The 20,190-nt window shown below is 38.7% G+C and overlaps 1 protein-coding gene across 2 annotated transcripts; it reads right to left on the reverse strand.

Moving 5' to 3' along the window:
- Positions 1 to 10,765: 10,765 nt before the first annotated feature.
- On the reverse strand, positions 10,766 to 19,879 carry LOC121422714 (cholinesterase 1-like). 2 transcript variants are annotated; one of them, XM_041617896.1, is made up of 10 exons: positions 19,441 to 19,879; positions 18,001 to 18,160; positions 17,714 to 17,791; positions 16,351 to 16,469; positions 15,752 to 15,916; positions 14,784 to 14,912; positions 14,183 to 14,350; positions 12,497 to 12,834; positions 11,599 to 11,783; positions 10,766 to 11,023 (listed from the first exon to the last, which is right to left on the reverse strand). In XM_041617896.1, the coding sequence occupies exons 1-10, from the start codon at positions 19,816 to 19,818 to the stop codon at positions 10,929 to 10,931; spliced, it is 1,815 nt and encodes a 604-aa protein (XP_041473830.1). In that variant the 5' UTR covers positions 19,819 to 19,879; the 3' UTR covers positions 10,766 to 10,928. The 2 variants fall into 2 exon arrangements, with proteins under 2 accessions (XP_041473830.1, XP_041473823.1); XM_041617889.1 differs by having other exon boundaries at positions 12,497 to 12,837.
- Between the last annotated feature and the right edge of the window lie 311 nt (positions 19,880 to 20,190).

Below are 20,190 nucleotides of genomic sequence, written 5' to 3' on the forward strand. Positions count from 1 at the left end.
CTCTAGTAAGATTTGGGTCGAACTTCACTTGGTCGAATCCTTGCTTGGTCTCTTGACCACTCGGTGTAATTGCCGAATCGTCGAATTAGTCAAATGGTCTAATCGCCTTTTCGTCTAAATGGCAAATAAATATTTCCAGTCTGTTACAGGAATAGACCAAGTGGTGTTAGACCAAATAGAAATTAGACGGAATGGTAAAAAGGCAAAATAAGGCCAAAGGGTAAATTGGTTGTAGACGAAATGGAATTGGACCATTTATAGGATGAGGCCATTAGTTAAATCACAGGCAATTTACCCTTGGGTGAGACTAATGTAGAGTACAGCAGCAGAGCCCGTGGACAACTCAGTTTTTATCCACTTGGTCTAACAAAAGTTTGACAAATTCTCCGTTTGTCTAATAACACATGGGCTTAACCCATTTGGTCTACTAATCATTTGGTCTATTTTGCAGTTTATCTAAAATATATTTGGTCTAATGACAAATTCGTCTAATAGCCTAATGGTCTAATTGCATTTTCATGTAATGCCCAAATGAATGTTTAGTTTATTACCAGTTTATTACTGAGAGCGACCAAGTGGTGATACATCAATACACGGTAAACGAAGTGGGCATTATACGAAATGTGAATAGGCGAATTGCTACGTAGACAAAAAGATAATTAGACCGACTGGTTATAGACAAAATGGAATGTAATACGAGACAGAAAGGACATTGGTCAAAATGGGTTAGACCAAATGGCAATTCACCGACAATTTTACGGGAAAGGAGTACTGGAGACGTCTCTGAGACAGATTTTGAACGATTTTGAGACAGTTTTGAGATTCCCGAGACCAATGAAACGTCGTGGGGCCTCGGAAAACGTCTCTGCGCGGCGACAAGTTTCAAAATCGTCTCAAAACGGTTTAAAAGCATGGCTCTGGGAAGCGGGTGCTGGCAGCAGTAGTCTGCTCCAGTAATATCTGAGTATTATTATTTCAACATGATACTATTATGCCTGCATTACCAGAACCCACCGCATTACACGTGGATTTTCGTTTGCATCTTTGACAGAATGGGTAACGGAAAATGGTGCAACCGGAATTTTCGCCCATGAAGAAAATAGGCAAATTTCTTCATCGCCCAAACTAGCGCAAGATGTTCGCGCTCAATGATTGGATAAGCACGTTCTATAGTGTGCAACTTACTACTGGCAAATTGAATTGGGTAGAGCATACCATCATGGGATTGCAACAAAACGGCACCAATGCCTACATCCGAGGTGTCGGTGCAAAGTACGAATTCCCTCTCGAAGTCGGGTAGGCGAAGGACCGGGAACTTACATATTTTTTTCCTTCAAGGCCCAGGAAGCTTCCTCCTGAGTCTCACCCCAAACTACCTTGTTTGTTGCAATGCTTTAGTTAAGTCTTTGAGAGGTACAGCTGTTACCGCCATATTTGGAATGAACTTACGATAATGGCTCACTAGGCCGATGAAAGATATTACCTCCTTCTTTGTCATCGGCGTCGATGCCTTGAGTGTCTTGTCGACGTCTTTGGGGGTAGGTTTGAATTCACCTTCGCCGACCACATATCCGAGGTATTCGACAGAAGTACAACCAAAGTAGCATTTGGTTAGTCTTGCCGTGAGATGAGCTGCACGAAGAGCAGTCATCACTTTCTCGACATCCTCGATGTGCTCATCCCATGTAGAACTGAAGATAAGCCTGTCGACAATATCGTTGGCGACATGTGGTATACCGTGTAGTAGACCTCTCATCATCCTCGTGAAGAGAGCAAGGGCATTGACCATGCCGAACAGAAGGACCTTGAATTGGTATTGGCCATCCGGGGTTACAAAGGAAGTTTTTCCTCTGTCGTGAACCTTTACCGGTATTTGCCAGTATCCCTTGCAGAGATCAATCTTCGAGAAGGACTTCGCTCCTCAAACATCTGCAAGTATTTCTTCCATGTATAGTATGGGTTCGTTGTCGACCACCGTTTCGGCGTTTTTTCCGATAGTCCACATAAAACCGTTTCTTACCGACCTTCTTCTTTACTATGACGACGGGTGCCGCATATGAAAATTCTCGATGATTCCAATTTTCAACATCATGTCAACCTTTTCCTGAATGGTGTCTCGAAGGCCTGTGGAACTTGAAAGGTCTCGAGCGTATATGAAACGTTGTGTTTAATTCGACGCCGTGAGAAATGATATCTGTCTGTCCAAGGGCATTATGTCATAATATCGGCATACTCTTGGATGATGAGCGTCTCCATCTTTGCTCGTTGATTCTCATCAATCCTTTCACCAAACCTTACATCACCAACTCTTTCAGTCTGATCCCTTAAAGGAAAAGGAATTCCTAACATACTATCACCATTCTCATAATTGATATCGTGGTCGTCAACAACCAACAGCTTGTGTTACCTGTTGGTACTCTTGGTTTCAGCTGCGTTGGGATCTTTCTCAATCGATCCTCTCGGCGTCCTCGTCTAGTTCGTTTGGCGACCTGCCTACATATAGCTTCACATGTTGGTGTGGAATATTTCCTCTTCTTTCCGATCTGCAGAACATAGTTGTACCGAGCAACCTTGCTTACTACCTCAAATGGTCCTTTCCATTGCATCAACAGCTTATTAGGAAGAAGCAGCAATACCTGATCACCGCATTCGAACCCTCGATCTATAGCCTTGACATCGAAATGCTTCTTGTATTTCCTCGACGACTTCTCAAGCTCAGTCTTGGCTACCCTGCATGTTAGTCAAGAACATACTGGTAAGTCGACTTAACTTCTGTTATTTCTTCAAACCACAAGTCCTATACTATCGTTAAAGGGTTCCTAACCGCCCTTCCTTTCATCAACTCAAAGGGGAAATATCCCAATCTCTCATGACATGCATGAGGAACCTCACGGTAAGCAAATAAGAGAGCAGGTAAGTATATGTCCCAATCTTTTTATCTATCCCAATCCTCTGGCCGTTCGTGGCACATTCTCCTAAGCATTTGGTTTAATGTGCCGTTGAACCTTTCACAGGCACCATTCGCCATAGGGTGATATGGGATAGTGTGGAGCTGTTTAACTCAAAGCAAACGTGATACCTCCCTCATTACACATAACACAAATTGGTTAACATTAATTATCCGAAAGAATTTCATTTGGCACTCCTAGCCTAGAAAAGACCTACATCAAAGCTTCAGCTACCCCTTCTGCCTCAATACCTGATCAGTCCACCTAATGAATATTCATGGCGATATGCCTATAAATGTTTTCACAAAATATTGATAAACTTTAAAATTCAATAACTTCGTTATTTGTTATCCGATTATAATGACATTTTCAGCATTTTGCTCTGTGAATTTTACTTTATTTATTTAGATAATTTTCAGCCCGGACAACCCCTTTAAATATGCCCACGAAGGACATGTGTGATAAACTGGGAATCTTGTTTAATTCCATTACATTTCCATTGATCTTTCTTTTGCTATTTTGCAACTTTGGATTCTGACACCAATTAATATGAGGGGCTAGAACCTCTCTGAGTATTAACCAATCTCTTAATTACTGACATGTGCTTAGATAGGATTATTGAAGCTAGCCTGTGTAAAATATTGTGTGTTTTTTTGCTCAGTAGAATGTCAAATATATATGTCAAACCAAATATCTCGCATAAACACATGTAGATGATGGACACAAGCGATTAACTTTGGAATACTCAGAATAACTAAGAGAGTATTGGGGAGTATTACTGGTTTGACCTCAACATACAAGAATATTTGTACTTGGCACAATGGAATCAAGGCTCCTGATCTATTAGTAGTCTTATAGTTAATTTGAACCCCAATACTTCTTCACATTTTCAGAAAATAAGCAGATTTGTTTCAAAGTCGGATAATGGACTAGCTAGTAGTAAGGTGTTGCAGATGCCTGCATAGAGAGGATGGACGAGAATTATAAGATGGCAATCATCTCCGGTCTCTTCATCCTTCAGCCACTCAGATATTTCAGTTGCGTAATGAGCAAAATAAAAATCGAGGGGGTCGTTTTGGCGTATCGAGTAAGATTAATAAAAAGCTGTGAGCTAGCGAAGCGAGTGAGCAAAAATTTCGACATTTTTACTACAAAAATTCTGTTGCAGTTTCTGTTTGGTACATCCCGTAGGAACTCGGCAGGACAATATGCTGGTAAACGCCAAGCTGTGATAGATTTTGAAATAGTATTCAGAAAATATCATATTTCACCCTTATCCCTGTCATTACATAAAACAATGATAATTGAGGTGCTAGGAAATACATTTGGTTTATAAAAACTTGAAAAATTGATGCTTTAGTACAAAAAGATTATATATCTCGTTAAACAGACAATTCGAGCACCAGGAACAATGAAGACGTAGTCCCTGGGCAAATTATGTTTCATAAAGTTATGATAAAAATGTTTTTTATGTAATGTAACACAACATAATTATAATATAACATTATAATGAATATTTTTTTCTTTCCCACTACGTTTCTCTTCCTTTCTCCCTCTTTTCTCCTTCCCCCTTTTTTTTTGGGGGGGGGTCAGCCGATTAGGAGGGGGGCACGTGCCCTCCATCCCCCCGTACTTACCCCTGCAATATTATTATCGTTTTTACCCCATGATGGTTTAATAGTTTTATTAGAGATTACACTAAAAAAAATACATTTCATCTTAATCCCTTCCCAAAGACCCGAACATTGATAAATGGGATGAAACTGGGGTTTATTTCAATGTTATAATAAGGTCTTATAAGGACACAAGTATTTCGTTTGGAAATGGCGATCTGGCTCTTTTGCATTTTATGATTCAATGATGTTGTTTTATTTGTTAAGCGGTATTTCAGGAAGAATTTTCACCATAAAACAATTATCTCTTGTGATTTTTTTTTTCATTTCTATCGTAACAAGTGGGGGATGTTTGCACAGGCCACCCCCCCCCCCCCCCCCGGATGCGCGTTTCCGTTTTACACCCTGACGAAGGCATTTTCCGGAAAAGTAGCCAAAAAGCGACTAGTGAAGAGTCTACGTCTACGTTTGTTTACATTATCAGCTGGGCACGCGATCCAAAGTCCGCACCGAAGTTATCCGCAAAACATACCGTACTTTCAAATGCAGCTGAGCTTATACTTTCTTTGCCTTGATCATTTGCCTTGCCGATTTGCTGATGTCTGTCTTTCTCTCTATCTGTCTATATATCTATCTCTCAAATTCTATCTCTCCCTATCTATGTAACTGCAGTATGTATCTATCTAATAATCTTCTCTGTAGTCTCTCATTCTTTATCTAATACATCTATCTATCTCAAATTCTCTATCTCTCTCTATCTATCCATCCATCTGTCTGTCTTTCTCTATTTCTCTCTCTCTACCTACCTATGTAACTACAGTATCTATCTGTTAATTTGTCGCTCTTCTCTCTCATTCTTGATCTATCTGACATCTATCTATCTCTCTATCCATCTATCTATCCATCTGTCTGTCTTTCTCTATTTCTCTCTATCTATTTATCTATTTTTTAACTTATCTATCTATCTGTTAATTTGTTAATAAATCTTTGTCTCTCTCCCTCTTTATCTATCTAACATCTATCTATCTCTCATCTATCTATCTCTATCTATCCATCTGTCTGTCTTTCTCTATTTCTCTCTATCTCTATCTATGTATCTATCTGTTAATTTGTCTATCTTCTCTGTCTCTCTCATTCTTTATCTTTCTATCTATCTAACATCTATCTATCTGTCTCTCAAATTCTCTATCTCTCTCCCTCTCTAGCATCTGTCTGTCTTTTTTCTCTCTGTCTTTGTCCGTCCATATTTCTATCTACAACATCTCTCTCCCTCTCTATCTATCCTTCTCTCTCTCTTTCTCTCTCTCCCCCTCTCCCTCTATATATCGACCTCTCTGTCTCTCCCCTCTCTCTATTTATCTATCTATCCATCCATCTCTCCCTCTTTCTCTCTCTTTCTATCTATCTATCCACCTCTCTCTCTCTCTTTCTATCTATCTATCTGTCTATCTTGTCTCTATCTATATCAGTCTTCTATATCTATCTTTCGGCAGCTTCTAAGTGTATCAATCCATCAAACTTCAGTTTGTCTTTCCATTATAAGTATCTGTTTATTTTGATTTTGCCTGTCATTCTATTCATTTAGTTAATAATTTTTTATAATCATAAACAACGCGACTGCAAAAGCATGTTCGGATTTCACTCCTGACTGCCGCTCTCTCTGTACATGAAGTGCCGAGGAACTCTGTGCTCTGATCAGTAACTGTGCAAATTGCATGCGGTGGTGGACTCGCCTGTGTCGCACGCTGCATGCAACCAGCGACGTGTGTAGACTCTTCACTAGTCGCTTTTTGGCTACTTTTCCGGAAAATGCCTTCGCCAGGGTGTAAAACGGAAACGCGCCCCCCGGATTTACGCCAGTGCCCTCGACGACCGACCAAACGTGTTTTTTATTCATGATGTAAGCCTCCTAAATATTTTCATTTTGTTAAAACTGCGATATAAATGAAATCGAATAAATTTAGTTCGATGTCTGATACAGTTCATTATCAATCAACCCGTCATCATTTTGCTCATATGTCAGTGGACGTGGCGTCACCAGAGAGACTTCGGTGTCCATATACGTGTGCATGAGATCTTCTGAAGTACCACTCCGAATCGGAAGCATGTCAATGTAAGCATATCCATGCTCTTCTCCGCAAGCCGCTGCGGCATCCACATCGCTAGCCATACTGGGAGGAAATGTTGGATCCGAGGCATATATTATTGTCCACTCCATTCTCGAAGCTGTAGGCACTGGGTGCATTTACTAAACCTTTCCAAGGTTTTCTCATTTTTAGATAAAAAGATTTATTATGTTTCTCAGTGACTGATCTTGGGATAAACACTTTTTTTATCATGACCTCCGGTAGACCCATGCACCTGACCCAAATCTGGCACTATCTCCTAGTCATATCTATGAAATTAACTTGTAAGTTTCAATCATCCCCTCGGTGATGGCCGGGTATGTAAATTTAGGCAGTATCAAAGTTGAATCAATCTTTGTTCGAATTGATATTTTTTATCTCAGGTACAAATTTAATGGCCCTTCTTTATATATAATAGTGCATGATTATGTTTCTTCAAGTAAGGACTCCATACGGCATGTGCATACTCTAAATGTGGTCTGATCAAGGCTTCATATTGGAATAAAAAGTTGGCCTTGATAAACAAAATGTTCTTCTAATTAGATTCATTAACTGTTGGCTTTATTCATCTCTGCCTGAAATGTTTGTCAAAACTGTAAGATTTCTGTTAACGACCACACCTAAATCGTTACTAGTTTCAACTTGTGATAATTAATGTGTGGCATTACCATGTGTCAGTGTGTAGCCATTAAATTCATCATTTTTTCCATATGTAATTACACATTTATCCGGATGGAACTTTAACAGCCATTTGTCAGACTAAGAAACTGCTTGTAGTAACTCGGCATCATTGTCATTCTCTACATGTTTATATATCTTCGTATCATCTGCAAATAAATAAATATTACTTGACGAAATCTGATATAGCAGATCATTGATGTAAATAAGAAAAAAACAGGGTCCGAGGACACTTTGCGGAGTTCTGCTAGGAGCATCAGCCCAGTCAGATAAGGCACTATTAACACAAACACGGTGCTTTCTACCGACCAGAAAAGGTCCAACCCACTCACAAATGGGCTTGGAAATGACAAATCCCTCAACTTAGGCTAAAAGCCTCTGGTGCGGGACCTTATCGAAGGCCTTCATGAAGTCTACACTGTTAAAAAACCTGTGATTTTACAGAAAATAAACAGAAGATTTTGCAGAAAGCAATAACAGAATAATTCTGTAAATTCATAAAACAGGAATTTTTCTGCAATTTAACATAACAGGTCTGTTTAAAAAGGGGAAAAGGGTCTTTTATTCAAGGAAATTTGTAAGATTCAATACACCAAATTCCTGTAAGATTACGCAGTTCGGTAAGATTACAGATGATCTCGAGACTCTGCTGCAGGAACTTCTTTTATTTTAAGGATAAATTTTCTAACAGTGTACAGATGACGTAAACATCATCGCCGACCTCCAACACTTTCATCTTCTACATGTACTTCTTATTCTTTTTATGGTTTCTCTTTCTTCTTCTCCTTCTTCTTGTTCTTCTTTCCCTCTCCTCTTTCATTTCTTATTCCTTCTCACCTTGTATCTCTCAAACTATTTTTCTTTTATTTTTATTCTTTAAGTCTATTCTCCTTCTAATTAACATTCTCTATTTTCTTTTTTTTTTGGCCTAAGTTCTCTTCTCTCCTTTTCTATTTTTTCTTTTAACGCAAAAAACTCTATTAAAACGCACATGGCTGTATTATTTGTTTGATGATATGTATACAACTTAACTTTTTAACCTTGACAATTTATCATGTTGAGTCGTATCAAACTACAACTTGTAGGTTTTTTTAGTAACCCCGTCACCGCTATCCAGTCCTTTTATGTATGGTTGCATATTTATGTATTTCCTATTTCTTCCCATTATCTTCTTTCTTTCCATTGAACTTACTCCCTCTTTTTCGTTGGTTACGTCGTTGCTCTGTTCTCAGGCCTACTGTTGATGTTGTTCTTCCTCTTCCCATTTTCTTGCTCCTGAACGCTGCTCTCCTCATTTTGATCTTCTTGCTAAGTACTCTTGCTAATCTCCGGATATACTTTTCTCCGATTTTTTTTTCAATTTAAATCAACATTATTTTGTTCTATTTTTACACCAAAAATATAATCATATAAAACCCCATGTGGTTATTTATTGTATACGTGTTTCAACATTCAAAATTACATTACATAGGCAAAAACAAGGAAAAGATCAAACTATGGCATATTAGAATAAATAAGACATTATGAAAGAGAAAAAATGCAGCATCATCAGTTTTGGTAGGACTCGCTGTGATGCTATTTCTCACTGTTTATAACTTCTTTGATTCTTTCACATATTTCCTTTTCAAAGAAGTATTTCTAGTTCACTTCACGACAATCTTTTCCTAATTGATTTCTTATATAATCTAGAATACACCCAAAGGCAATTGTAAGGAACAAATCTACAGTGCGTATCAAAAAAAGTTTACATTTTGAAAAAGCCCTGGGAATTAAAAAAAAATACATGTGGGTAATTTTTTTCACATATAATCTTGGGTTTGGGTCTTATCTATCCAATGAAAGTAAAAGTTTTGACAGAATGTTACACTTGAGTGAGCACTGTCCATTTTTTGTATAGCTCGCAGAAATGCTTGTTTTCACACTGTGTCAATGGGAAAGGGCGAAATCAAACTCACCCTGCGAAGCATTTTTCATAAATTTCCCTAGCACTTTTAGCCAAACGAAATAAAACGGATACATTCAAGCATTTTGTGACAATTTTCAACATTTAGTAAGCACAACCTTAACCCTTTTGTGCCAGCTGGATCGAGGATATAACTGAATCTGAACAAAAGTTTATATCAGACATCTCCAGCATTTTTCACTAAGTTTTTATAATCTAAAGTGGGTTTACATTTCATTTTTCATTTAATACTTGTTTCTCCACACTTTTCCCAAGCTTGACAATGATTAAAAAATGGAAATCAAGCCTAAGCCATTTCATGTAAATCACAGCTCAGTGTAAAGCAAATATCGTCACGATGGCCTCAGTATGTAGGGGAGTGGGGTGGGGCGCAATGCACTCTTCGAAGTGTTTTGGGCAAGGAAACAAGTTTAAAAAGGTAAAAGATATCGTCAAATCAAATTTACTCGCTAAACTCCACGTGTTGATTTGATTTGATTTGATTGATTTCCGTTTCACAACATAAGAATGATAAATATAACATGACAAGGTCGAAAATACTGCAAAACATTATAAAATATATATAACATAATCTTAGACTTAAGGAACACAATTTAACAAATAAAAAAACCTAATATGACATTTGTATTTGAAAGTAAAACGGAGGGTCTTGCCGAAAAAAGCAAAGCTTGTACGAAAGGCAAGACCCTAAATAAACTTGGTTTCATTACACACAAAAAAACACTGGGTCGTAATAATATATAGAGCTTTTGTTTTCAAATAAATACAAACAATTTTGGTGCACTTTACGAAAAGGAACAGGTGGATCATGCATAAAAATATTTTGTTTTATAGCATTAAGGTGGAAGGGGGGGTTAGGGGATGAAGAGGGGAGGGACAGAGAAGTGCAGTGTACATGACGTAGAAAGAAAGCGGGCAGCAGGAGCAGGTACTTTGGCTAATTGCGATTAAAAAAAAAGCAATAACAAATTATACATGTATATGTATATAATATGAAAGCATACAATACACATAAACGCCGAGAAAATGATTAAGGTCTACTTTTATTCGGATAACTATTTTAAAGTTCTGCGCAAATCATTTTTCACTAACTTTTCAAAAGTAAGTGGTGCTCACTCAAGCGGAAATATTTTTCGACAGTTATATCGTCATTTGCTCAAATGGATCTGTACCAATGCTAAAATGTGGAAAAATCGTCAGAATATTACAAATATATAATTTTACATGATTTATTCTAAGTATAAACTTTTTTTTTGATACGCGCTGTATATTTCAGCTTCTTTGTGAGGTTTAAGTAAATGTAATTCTGTTCAGGACAAATCACACATGCACGGACATACCCACTAACTCTTTATACATTCATCCATTATACACCTACACACAGACCCAGCAGCAAATCTACAAATGACAAATGGGAATTAGAGGAATGCAGAGATGACAATCATTTTATAACAAATGGTACAAGTACATATGCCTATGTCAGGATTCTAGTCAAATTTGATCCGTTGGAGCTATCGAGCGATCTCAACCAATATGAAGCGCCATTGAACCATCCTCTCAGAAAATATGTATCCGTGCCCCGTTGGTCTGTTTGATGTCCTCATTGTTCTGGGCATGACTGTTGGGTATGACAAGATTCAGTACTGTCTTCTCTGACCTTGTCTTCCAATAGAGATTTCAGGTGGGCCATCTCTTCTGTTGAGGATAAGGAAACGTGTGCACGGAAACGTTAGTTTCGATTGGCAATAGTATGGAACTGGTCTTCGACTTTTTAATATGGTGTGTTTCAAGGAGCTCACTTGCATTCATTGCAAAATACAACCAATGATTTGAGAATGCTGAATCAATTTCAAGAACAGCCAATCATATTTTACTTGTCGTGAGAAACATACCTTTAGTCCATTAAAAATATAAAATCATTAGTCATGACTGGGATCTATTATAGACTTAAAATTTATCCCGGGTTTCTTTTAAGTGAAAGAAAAAATATAAGTAGCCAACCCAAGTAGTGACTTAAAGTCCTCTCAGAACATTTGTGACATAACTATGTGAATAAAACTTATACAGCGCACAATGACACGTCTTTACGACGTGATTGATTGCGTTACCTATGGCAAACAATTTCTTGGAACATACTTGTTTATTCTCACATTTTATTATTGTCATCTTCTTTTCCCAAATTACTTCGTTCTCTAAACCAGTTTACAACGATATCTGCTGTAACCCTACTCTTAAACAACATTGTTTACTTAATACGGCAATCATATCACCTGCGTTGGCAATGAGTTTTGGGACCAGGTTCTTGATGAAGTAGCATTCCTTTGATTTCGGTGTTCCTTCACGGTTCTCGAATGTAGGATTCAATTCTTTGTAGCTAGTTGCTGATGGGTTGTATCTGGACCAAGCCTGATACTTCGAGCCAGCTTCTTCACCTTCGGTTGATAAATTTGGATCCCTACACATCAGAGAGGAGATTAAGAAATTTGCTAATCACATATGTAATAGTTTCGGTTTTCTTTGTCTCTCGCTCGCTCTCTCTCTCCCTCGCTATTGAGCGTTGTGGCCAAGCGGATTCAGTCTTCGGACTTTGAAACAGAGGGTCGTGGGTTCGAATCCCAGCCATGGCGTAATTTCCTTCAGCAAGAAATTTATCCACACTGTGCTGCACTCAACCCAGGTGAGATGAATGGGTACCCGGCAGGAAGAAATTCCTTGAATGCTTTGAGCGCCTAGGCAGCCCAGCTAAAGCCGGGGTAATAATAATAGCAGGGCCCGCTGGGAGAATAGTTTTCGAAACTGAAGCGGCTTCCCTGGGTAACTATACATATATTAGTAGTAGTAGTAGTAGTAGTAGTAGTAGTAGTAGTAGTAGTAGTAGTAGTAGTAGTAGTATTACTATTTCTGTCACTACTATACAAATGCCCTATTCAATCTTGGTGTGATCGCTTTAACATCACAAGTGGATCCATCTTGCTGAAAAGATGATAGATAGGCTACAATGAATACTGAACAAAGTTGTAATTACCCGAATGTTTTTTTTATATATAAAAGAGAGGATTTTTACGAAATGATTGATCCTAAATCCTACTTGAACATATAAACATTGTTCTACTTTACAAGGAAAGGTGAGTACAATGGGCTTCTCCACAAGTAAGGGCCTAGCCTTACCCTGTTTTTGCAAAGTTGGACCAGTATCTCATGATCTGAAGCGACATCTCGACTTCTTGGTCGTTGCCGAATCGACCCGTCATTTTCCAGTCGTCGTCGTCGGGATGTCCCATGAAAGGTGCACCAAACACATAGGTAATGTCTTCCACATGTGTGGCACCAAGCCAGTCATACTTGCTGCCCCATATTGAGAAGGAAGGGACGTGAGACATCAGGTACGGGTAGACGTTCCTTCCTGCCCTAGAAAGTTCCGCAGAGAGATCGAAGGTCGGGCAGAGGAACATGGCCTGGCCAATCAGTGCGGTGGCATGTGATACGAAGTTGGCATCGTCCTTGGACAACTCGGAGGTAAGAACAATTCAAAACTAATCCCATAAGATTTCACATTGGCATCATGAAATGACCCAGACACAGAATCAACAGGGGAAATTGGTTCCCCTGGATCCGCGGCTGGAATATTCTCTCCTCTCCATAACAATGGATCGACCCATATTCATGGTATTATACAATACCATGAATATGGGTCCCACACATCTGATGGACCAACTCTGGACTAATATCGCACGGCGCATCTTCGCACGACATTGCCCATGCCTAATGCTGATTCAACGCTTATCCTGTATTGACCCTTCAGTGATCCTTAGATGATTCAACATTCGATTTCCAACAAATATAACATGATCTCTACCCGTATGCCTGCACCTTGTCTTCCTACAAGTACCAATTTTGTTTAAGCTAGATTCGATAAATTAAAGGCCTGTTGTAGTTTTGTGTGAAATAAAAAAATGACAAATAAGTGAAACAAGCAGAATACTTTTTGGATAGAACGAAACTCTTAAAGAGATTAAGCTGATGCACGAAAGGCACACCAAAGAATAGTATACTAAAAAATCAAATTATATATAAAGACTGAAAACGGTATACTGATCGTTATGGTTACATACATGATTGTTTAAGTTTCCCTGGGGTCTAATCGAAATTAAGAACATGACATATAGTCGGAGGCAGTGTCCTTAAAGGTCAAGTCCACCTCAGAAAAATGTTGATTTGAATCAATAGAGAAAAATCAGATAAGCAAAATACTGAAAATTTCATCAAAATCGGATGTAAAATAAGAAAGTTATATGACATTTCAAAGTTTCGCTTATTTTTAACAAAATAGTTAAATGAACGAGCCAGTTACATCCAAATGAGAGAGTCGATATCACTCACTATTTATTCTGTTTTTTATTGTTTGATTTATACAATATTTCAATTTTTACGAATTTGATGATTAGGACCTCCTTGCCTGAAGCACAAAATGTTATAATAATGGAATTCCACGTGTTCAGGCAGGAATGAAACTTTATTTCATATGACAATGACGAGAAAATCAAAATATTTTATATTTCATATAATAAAATACAAAAGAGATAGTGAGTGAGTGATGTTATCAGTGCCCTCATTTGCATACCGACCGAGATGTGCATATGATTTTTTTTTTGTAATATGAAGCGAAACTTCAAAATGTCATAACTTTCTTATTTTACATCCGATTTTGATTAAATTTTTAGTGTTATGCTTGTTGAATTTTTCTCTTTTAATTCAAATCAAGATTTTGTTGGGGTGGACTTGTCCTTTAATGTACATTTCTGTAAGCTGTGTCTTATACCAATTAGCTCGGAAATAGGAAAAGGGTGTTTTTACCTCATCTGGTGATGCATAGAGTTGCTCGGCTATGTCGAGAGTGATGGGGTCATCCGTGCCTAGGTTCCTAGAAATGGTGTGACGGAATTCTGTATGGTTCATAGGATGTGGTGTCGTTCCTTCTTGGCCCTTCTTCGGATCAGGGATGAAGCGGTAAGATCCTTCGTTCTGTCATAAAATTTATACTTTGTACCTTCTTTTTTTTTTTTACTTACAATAACAATAAAAGATGAATAGATATCGTTGAGAAGTATAACGAGCAAACTGCGCATCCATGGTGATCTGAGTTGAGCTAAGTCCAACGCGAGAATATAGAACTTTATAAATACGCCCCAATCTTAGCAATTCTACCGAGGGCAAAACGGGTAATAAAATGCCACAAACCTCGGAGCACATTGGCTTAATCCTCATTTCTGTACTGTCTCCTATCCTTGAAAATTCGATTCATTAAGAAAACATGTCGGGCTTAAATCGTTTACTTGACCTCATGGAATCTTCGTTCTTGAAGACTTTATATCTACTGACACCAAATCAATGGTTTCCCGGTCCTTTTCGAGAGAAAATGCAATAGCTTTTAAAATATATAGTGGTATAAGCTTACCGCCATGCAACCAATGATCACATCAACTTGATTGAACCTTCCTGCTGACGCCATGTTTATCGGGTCATCAGGCAAGAATTGACCATCAGCCACAGGATGTACAAAAAGTTCACTCGACATCCGCGAAATCTGACGGATTAGAAATAATAATGAAGATGATAATTAAGATCTCATTTTATCTAATTTTTCAGAACAGCAATTATTTTGTCAAGAATTTATATAGGTCTGTTTTTTATTATGGATTTGGGGCTCCTTCCCTTCACTTTCTCGGAAATTAATCAGAATAGAGCACCATTCAGTCCCCTAACCATTTATTCTGACCTTTAATTTACAGGATGGGAACGTTGCCAAGTACGCTAAATACTACACTTCAATGATCAACCAACTCGATTTTCCTCCCACGCGTGCGGCAATGACGCTTCTTTCAATCTTCTGCATCCTATTCCGACAAAATGGCGTTGCTTCGTAAAAAAAGAATTAGACAGGACAATCCTCGTCAACGTTGCATTCGGGGATTGAATGAATGACTGAATTCTTTAGTAATATCTATCGTTCTCGAGCAAGACACCAGGAAGGTTCTTATCCTGTAACGTAAAGTTCTCGTGCCTCCTTATTAAACAGGTGTGTCAACTCTTATACTGTACTTGCCATTTATAAGTTTATAACAGAACATTCGCCAAAATGTTCATTTGCGATCGGATAGCGCGTAAGAAAGGATCACCAGTCGCTCTTAACTTACGAACAGCTTTATGAAATTTTCACTTGGTTGGGTAGATACTATGTGGCATCCTTTAGTTTTCACAAAAAGGTGTGCTTTTTTATTTGTATATTATTATTTTCATACCATTACCGGTTGAACCTAAGGTTTATTGTTATTTATTTCTCACATAACAGGAAAAATAAATATAGTCATATATGTACATGGACAGTAAAATCCGAATCTGACCCTTTAAACACATTACACTTACCCCTTCTACTTCAATAAGATCCTTCACAGGTACACGTCGGAGACACCGTACAAGTTCACTTGTTGTTTCAACGTCGCAACCAACAGCTTTAGCGACGTTGGAGGACATTCGAACTGCTTCCGCCATGTTAGAGTGATAGGACCAAGTTTTGGTGGAGGCTCCACTCTTTATCAGTTCATGAAATGGAGGAATGACAGCCACAGAAAAGAAAAAAGTTAGAATTCAAAGAGAAATGGTTGAATAGGAAGAATAAGAATTTGAGGAATAATCAGAGGCTTGATTTGGAAAGTGGATATTGTGATAAACCGGTTGTCCATGGATCGGGAAATATACAAGTTAGTGATAGCTGCAAATATGTCCATGTCGGTATCTAACCATGGACCTACATGATCTAACAAAATAGGCATTTTTTCGTAAGATTTGTTTGCCACTGAAACAACATGTCTGATACTTCTTCGTTGCAGTTTATTTTCGGTGCCATATAGGCTGATCTCTTGTCATGGTGTATTAGTAAAATTAAGATTGTCAATTGTTTTATCAGACCTAAATACATTCAACTCGTATTTTAGAAATTCGAGAGTGTTTGATATTTAACCAACCTGCATAATTGCTCTTGAGAAAAGGCCAGCACTCATTGTCGACAAAAGGTGAAAGTTGATACTTGCCGACCCAGCGCTCTCTCCAAAAATTGTCACCCTTGCTGGGTCGCCTCCAAAAGCTAATTCATGACAGTTTGAAAGTGAGAAGTTTTTAAAATGTACGTAATACTTTAAAAAATTATGAATACATGTTTATTAAAATCTTGAATTACCTGATGAATCGCTACCTCTGTTAATTATCATCTTTCTATGGAGAAACAACTAAATAGTTCCGCACGGCCAGTCAACAATGAGGGGGGCGCATGACGTCGGATAGGGGCAGTAATTGACAAGCTCGGTCTTCCATGGGAAATAACAGATTGCGATACTGGATTGATGTTGAAGAAATCACATTCTAATGTTAAAATGTATGCAAAGTGACAATATATTTCTGTTTAGTTGTCATAAGTTAAAATGCGTAAGTGTGATTTCCTGACTTTGGAAGAAGTTTAAACATCGATCCAGAACACAATATGACCAGTGACTTTAAGTCGAATGTGTGTGATTTCTTGTCGGAGGTCATAAACATTGCTTCTTGTTGATCAAAAGAATGCTAAATTGTGCACCTGTGTTTCTATGCGGTATTAAATGTAAAGTCCACCTCAGAAAATGTTGAGTTTAAACAATAGAGAGAAGTCAAATGAGCATAACGGTGAAAATTCATCAAAATCGGGTGTAAAATGAGAAAGTTTTTACATAAGTTTCGCTTATATATTTTTCACTAAACAGTTATATGCACAACTCAGCAACATGCAAATGAGAGAATCGATGATGTCCTCCACTCACTATTTCTTTTACTATTTATTGTTTAAATTGTACAATTTTTACAGATTTGATAATAAGGACTGACTTGACTGAACTATAAGATGTAAGACTGAAAAATGTCATAACTTTCTTATCTTACATCGGATTTTGATGACAATTTCAGGGTTATGCCTGGTGGATTTTTCTCTTTTTATTCAAATCAACTTTTTTGGGGTGGACTTGTTTTTAATTAAAGCAGGCCCTACGCATTTTTTAATACACTGAACTCGTGTAGAATAGAAGGGATCTAGGACGCTTATAAAGCAATACCACAAAACATAATTTAAAAAAGAAATCAAGATTATTCCCGAGAGAGTGCCCATAGCATATTATAACCTTTATGCATCACGCCACAGTTGTTAACTATCACGTGATTTTTTTTGTTGTGCGTTTGTGGTCTCGAGTGTGTACAGGAACATAGTTGAGTACCCCCCCCCCCCCACCATCCCGCCGCGAAATAATTCTACCAATCTCTATAGTTGCATCTCTCCTTGCTTCTTTTATCATCTGCCTCTCCTACCTTCAATATTATCTTGAATCCAGATAAGAGCTTGTCTTTGGTCTAAGAGGCCAATGTTTGCTGGTATCGAACCATCACCTGCAGAAAGTAAATCCATTTACACATCAATATGTTGATTAAAGTTTCAAATTACAAAGAATTCTACACCTCTCAAATTGACAAATATTATCGAAGCACGAAAATGGACCATATTTTACACTGTGCAATACATTTCACACATTAGGTGGTGGAATGTTTAACGATTTAAAGGACTTTCGAAGGAAAATAGGTCATTTTATTTGTCTTACCGGTAGTCATGAATCCTAGTGCCCCTAGTCTGTAGTTTATAGTGACCACGATGACGTCATTAAAAGCGGCTAAAGGGGCGGGGAGCTGACCTGGAAGAGATCCGCCTCCGATATGGTATCCACCACCATGAATCCACATCATTACAGCTGCATTATGGGGCTTTATGGATCAATATTATGAATTAAATCATGTATGATATTTAATCTTACAATATCACTGCCTCATTTTTTTTTCAAAATGAAAATTATCTTCCAATTGTGATTATTTGCATGCTCAGCTGCGCTCGCTCGTACACTTTGTACATGATGCTCATGATAACGTCACACTCACACTCGAAAACCTATTTATTTTCTCTCACTCGTTGCACTCGCCCATTCTCGCTTGTATGCAGGATGTTGTGATAAAGCAGTCCGGGGGGGCACTCAGTATATAATGCATAGTGGGTATGTGCCGCGGAGGGGACCCACATTTTTACACCTAAATTTCCGTTCCAAGGCATAGCATTATGTCTTATTGAGAAAAAAAACAAAGAAAGCCGCTCCAATTAAGGCATAGCATTTTGTTCTTATCGAGAAAAAAGAAGAAAGAAATCCGCTCCAAAGCTTCGCATATTTTTCGTTATGCCGTTCCGGTCGCATTGATTTGCTGCAATTTTGGTGAAAAGCGGCCGCCGAGCACTGTCCGACCATCGTCTCTGCGCGAGCGCACCCGGCGGAGGCCGCGCTAGCTGCATCATGCACGCATGCCAGTTCCATAGGGGTGCATACGCACGTACTCACAAGCTGGCGATCCGTTCCCAGGACCCCCGTTTTCACAAAATTGTAGTTCAGAAGCCTGTTCCGAGGACCCTCCTTTTTACAATGAGCCCGCTCCAAGGCCCCCGTTTTATGTCTCGCCCGCGGCACACCCCTATACCACTTTTTTTGTCGAGTGCCCCCCCCCCCCCCCCGGTAAAGCAGATTGGACAAGCAGCACAAGATGACATTTTTTACCCTTTTGGGGGGGCACGCAATGTATGTAATACAGAGAATATTTATTCTTCCCTGCTCGCAGAGCATGCTGGTATGGTTATAAAAGACATACAGAATCGGCAAGCTAGGAGACTAATATTATTAGCATTTAGCAACATGTTGTAGTTAACAACGTTATAATTATCTTCTCTTCAATATTATTTATTTTTTCCTTGCTTGATGCACTCACTCAAAAGTGATCTAGATACAAGCAGTAAGGGAAGCAAAGTACTTATCAAGCCGTGATCATAAGGCAAATAGGTATTTTATAGACATACTATAGAGCTGTGGTATATATGCGATTACGAGATTCAATTTTATCACACCTAGGGGTGGTTATTTTCTCACTCGTTACGCTCGCTCTTACATTTAAAAAGTGAATAACGTGCGGCTAAAGGAATACGAGAGCATGGAACACCAAACATGTACCTTTGGATTGGGGACGAGTACATCGAGGGTAAGGCAATCTTCAGATTGTTCTGGCTTGACTTCCCAAAGCTCACTCCTTTCCTGTGGACATACTACAGAAGGTCTAGTCGCGTCGAAATCTCCCTGGATGACCTTGGCAATGGGGCTTGTAAATCGGAGTTGACCTACGGGTGGCTCAGCGTATGGAATCCGTGTAAAAACTGATACACTGCCGTGGTAGTCGACTGGAAGCTGATGAGGTTGTAGATCGAGTCGCTTTCCATAGAAAGTCGCTGTTGACGTTTTCACGATCGGCTGTTCGACATCGACAGAAGACGCCGGGTTTTGTACGAACAACGCCACGACGACGAAAACGAAACAGGAGTATGCAGAAAACATTTTCTTTTAATATTGCAGCACCCATGCAGCAGTTACGTTTAAAACGTAGGTTTAGACTCGGCGTTTGTTCAGTTTTGCATGGAGAAGTATTTGTATTGTTTGTTTGTTTTTACATAGCTCGTGAAACAGCGTGGATGACCTGTAACCCTGCACGGTGCGTTTAATCAAAGTTCATTTGTTGGCACCCAACCGAACATTTCCTTTTCCGCCTCACTATGATGTACCCCCCCCCCCCCGTTTTATTTGTCCATTCTTTATTTAATGCGATCGATATCTTGAGGAATTATGACAACAAAAATGAATATAGGAATGCGTCACAATAGAAGAGGCAGTATCCCCCTGGCCCTGAGTTTCAAATAGGCCTCAAGGGCC

This window comes from Lytechinus variegatus, chromosome 1 (assembly GCF_018143015.1).
Source record: "Lytechinus variegatus isolate NC3 chromosome 1, Lvar_3.0, whole genome shotgun sequence".
NCBI lineage: Eukaryota > Metazoa > Echinodermata > Echinoidea > Temnopleuroida > Toxopneustidae > Lytechinus > Lytechinus variegatus.

What these genes read in the sequence shown, in the direction of transcription:
- LOC121422714 (XM_041617889.1), bottom strand. Translation starts at nt 19,818, where the DNA reads ATGTTTTCTGCATACTCCTGTTTCGTTTTCGTCGTCGTGGCGTTGTTC. An exon ending in ACTAGGATTCATGACTACCG is followed by an intron (nt 17,792 to 18,000) that starts GTAAGACAAATA and finishes TACTTTCTGCAG; the next exon opens with GTGATGGTTCGATACCAGCA. An exon ending in TGATCATTGGTTGCATGGCG is followed by an intron (nt 14,351 to 14,783) that starts GTAAGCTTATAC and finishes ATTTTATGACAG; the next exon opens with AACGAAGGATCTTACCGCTT.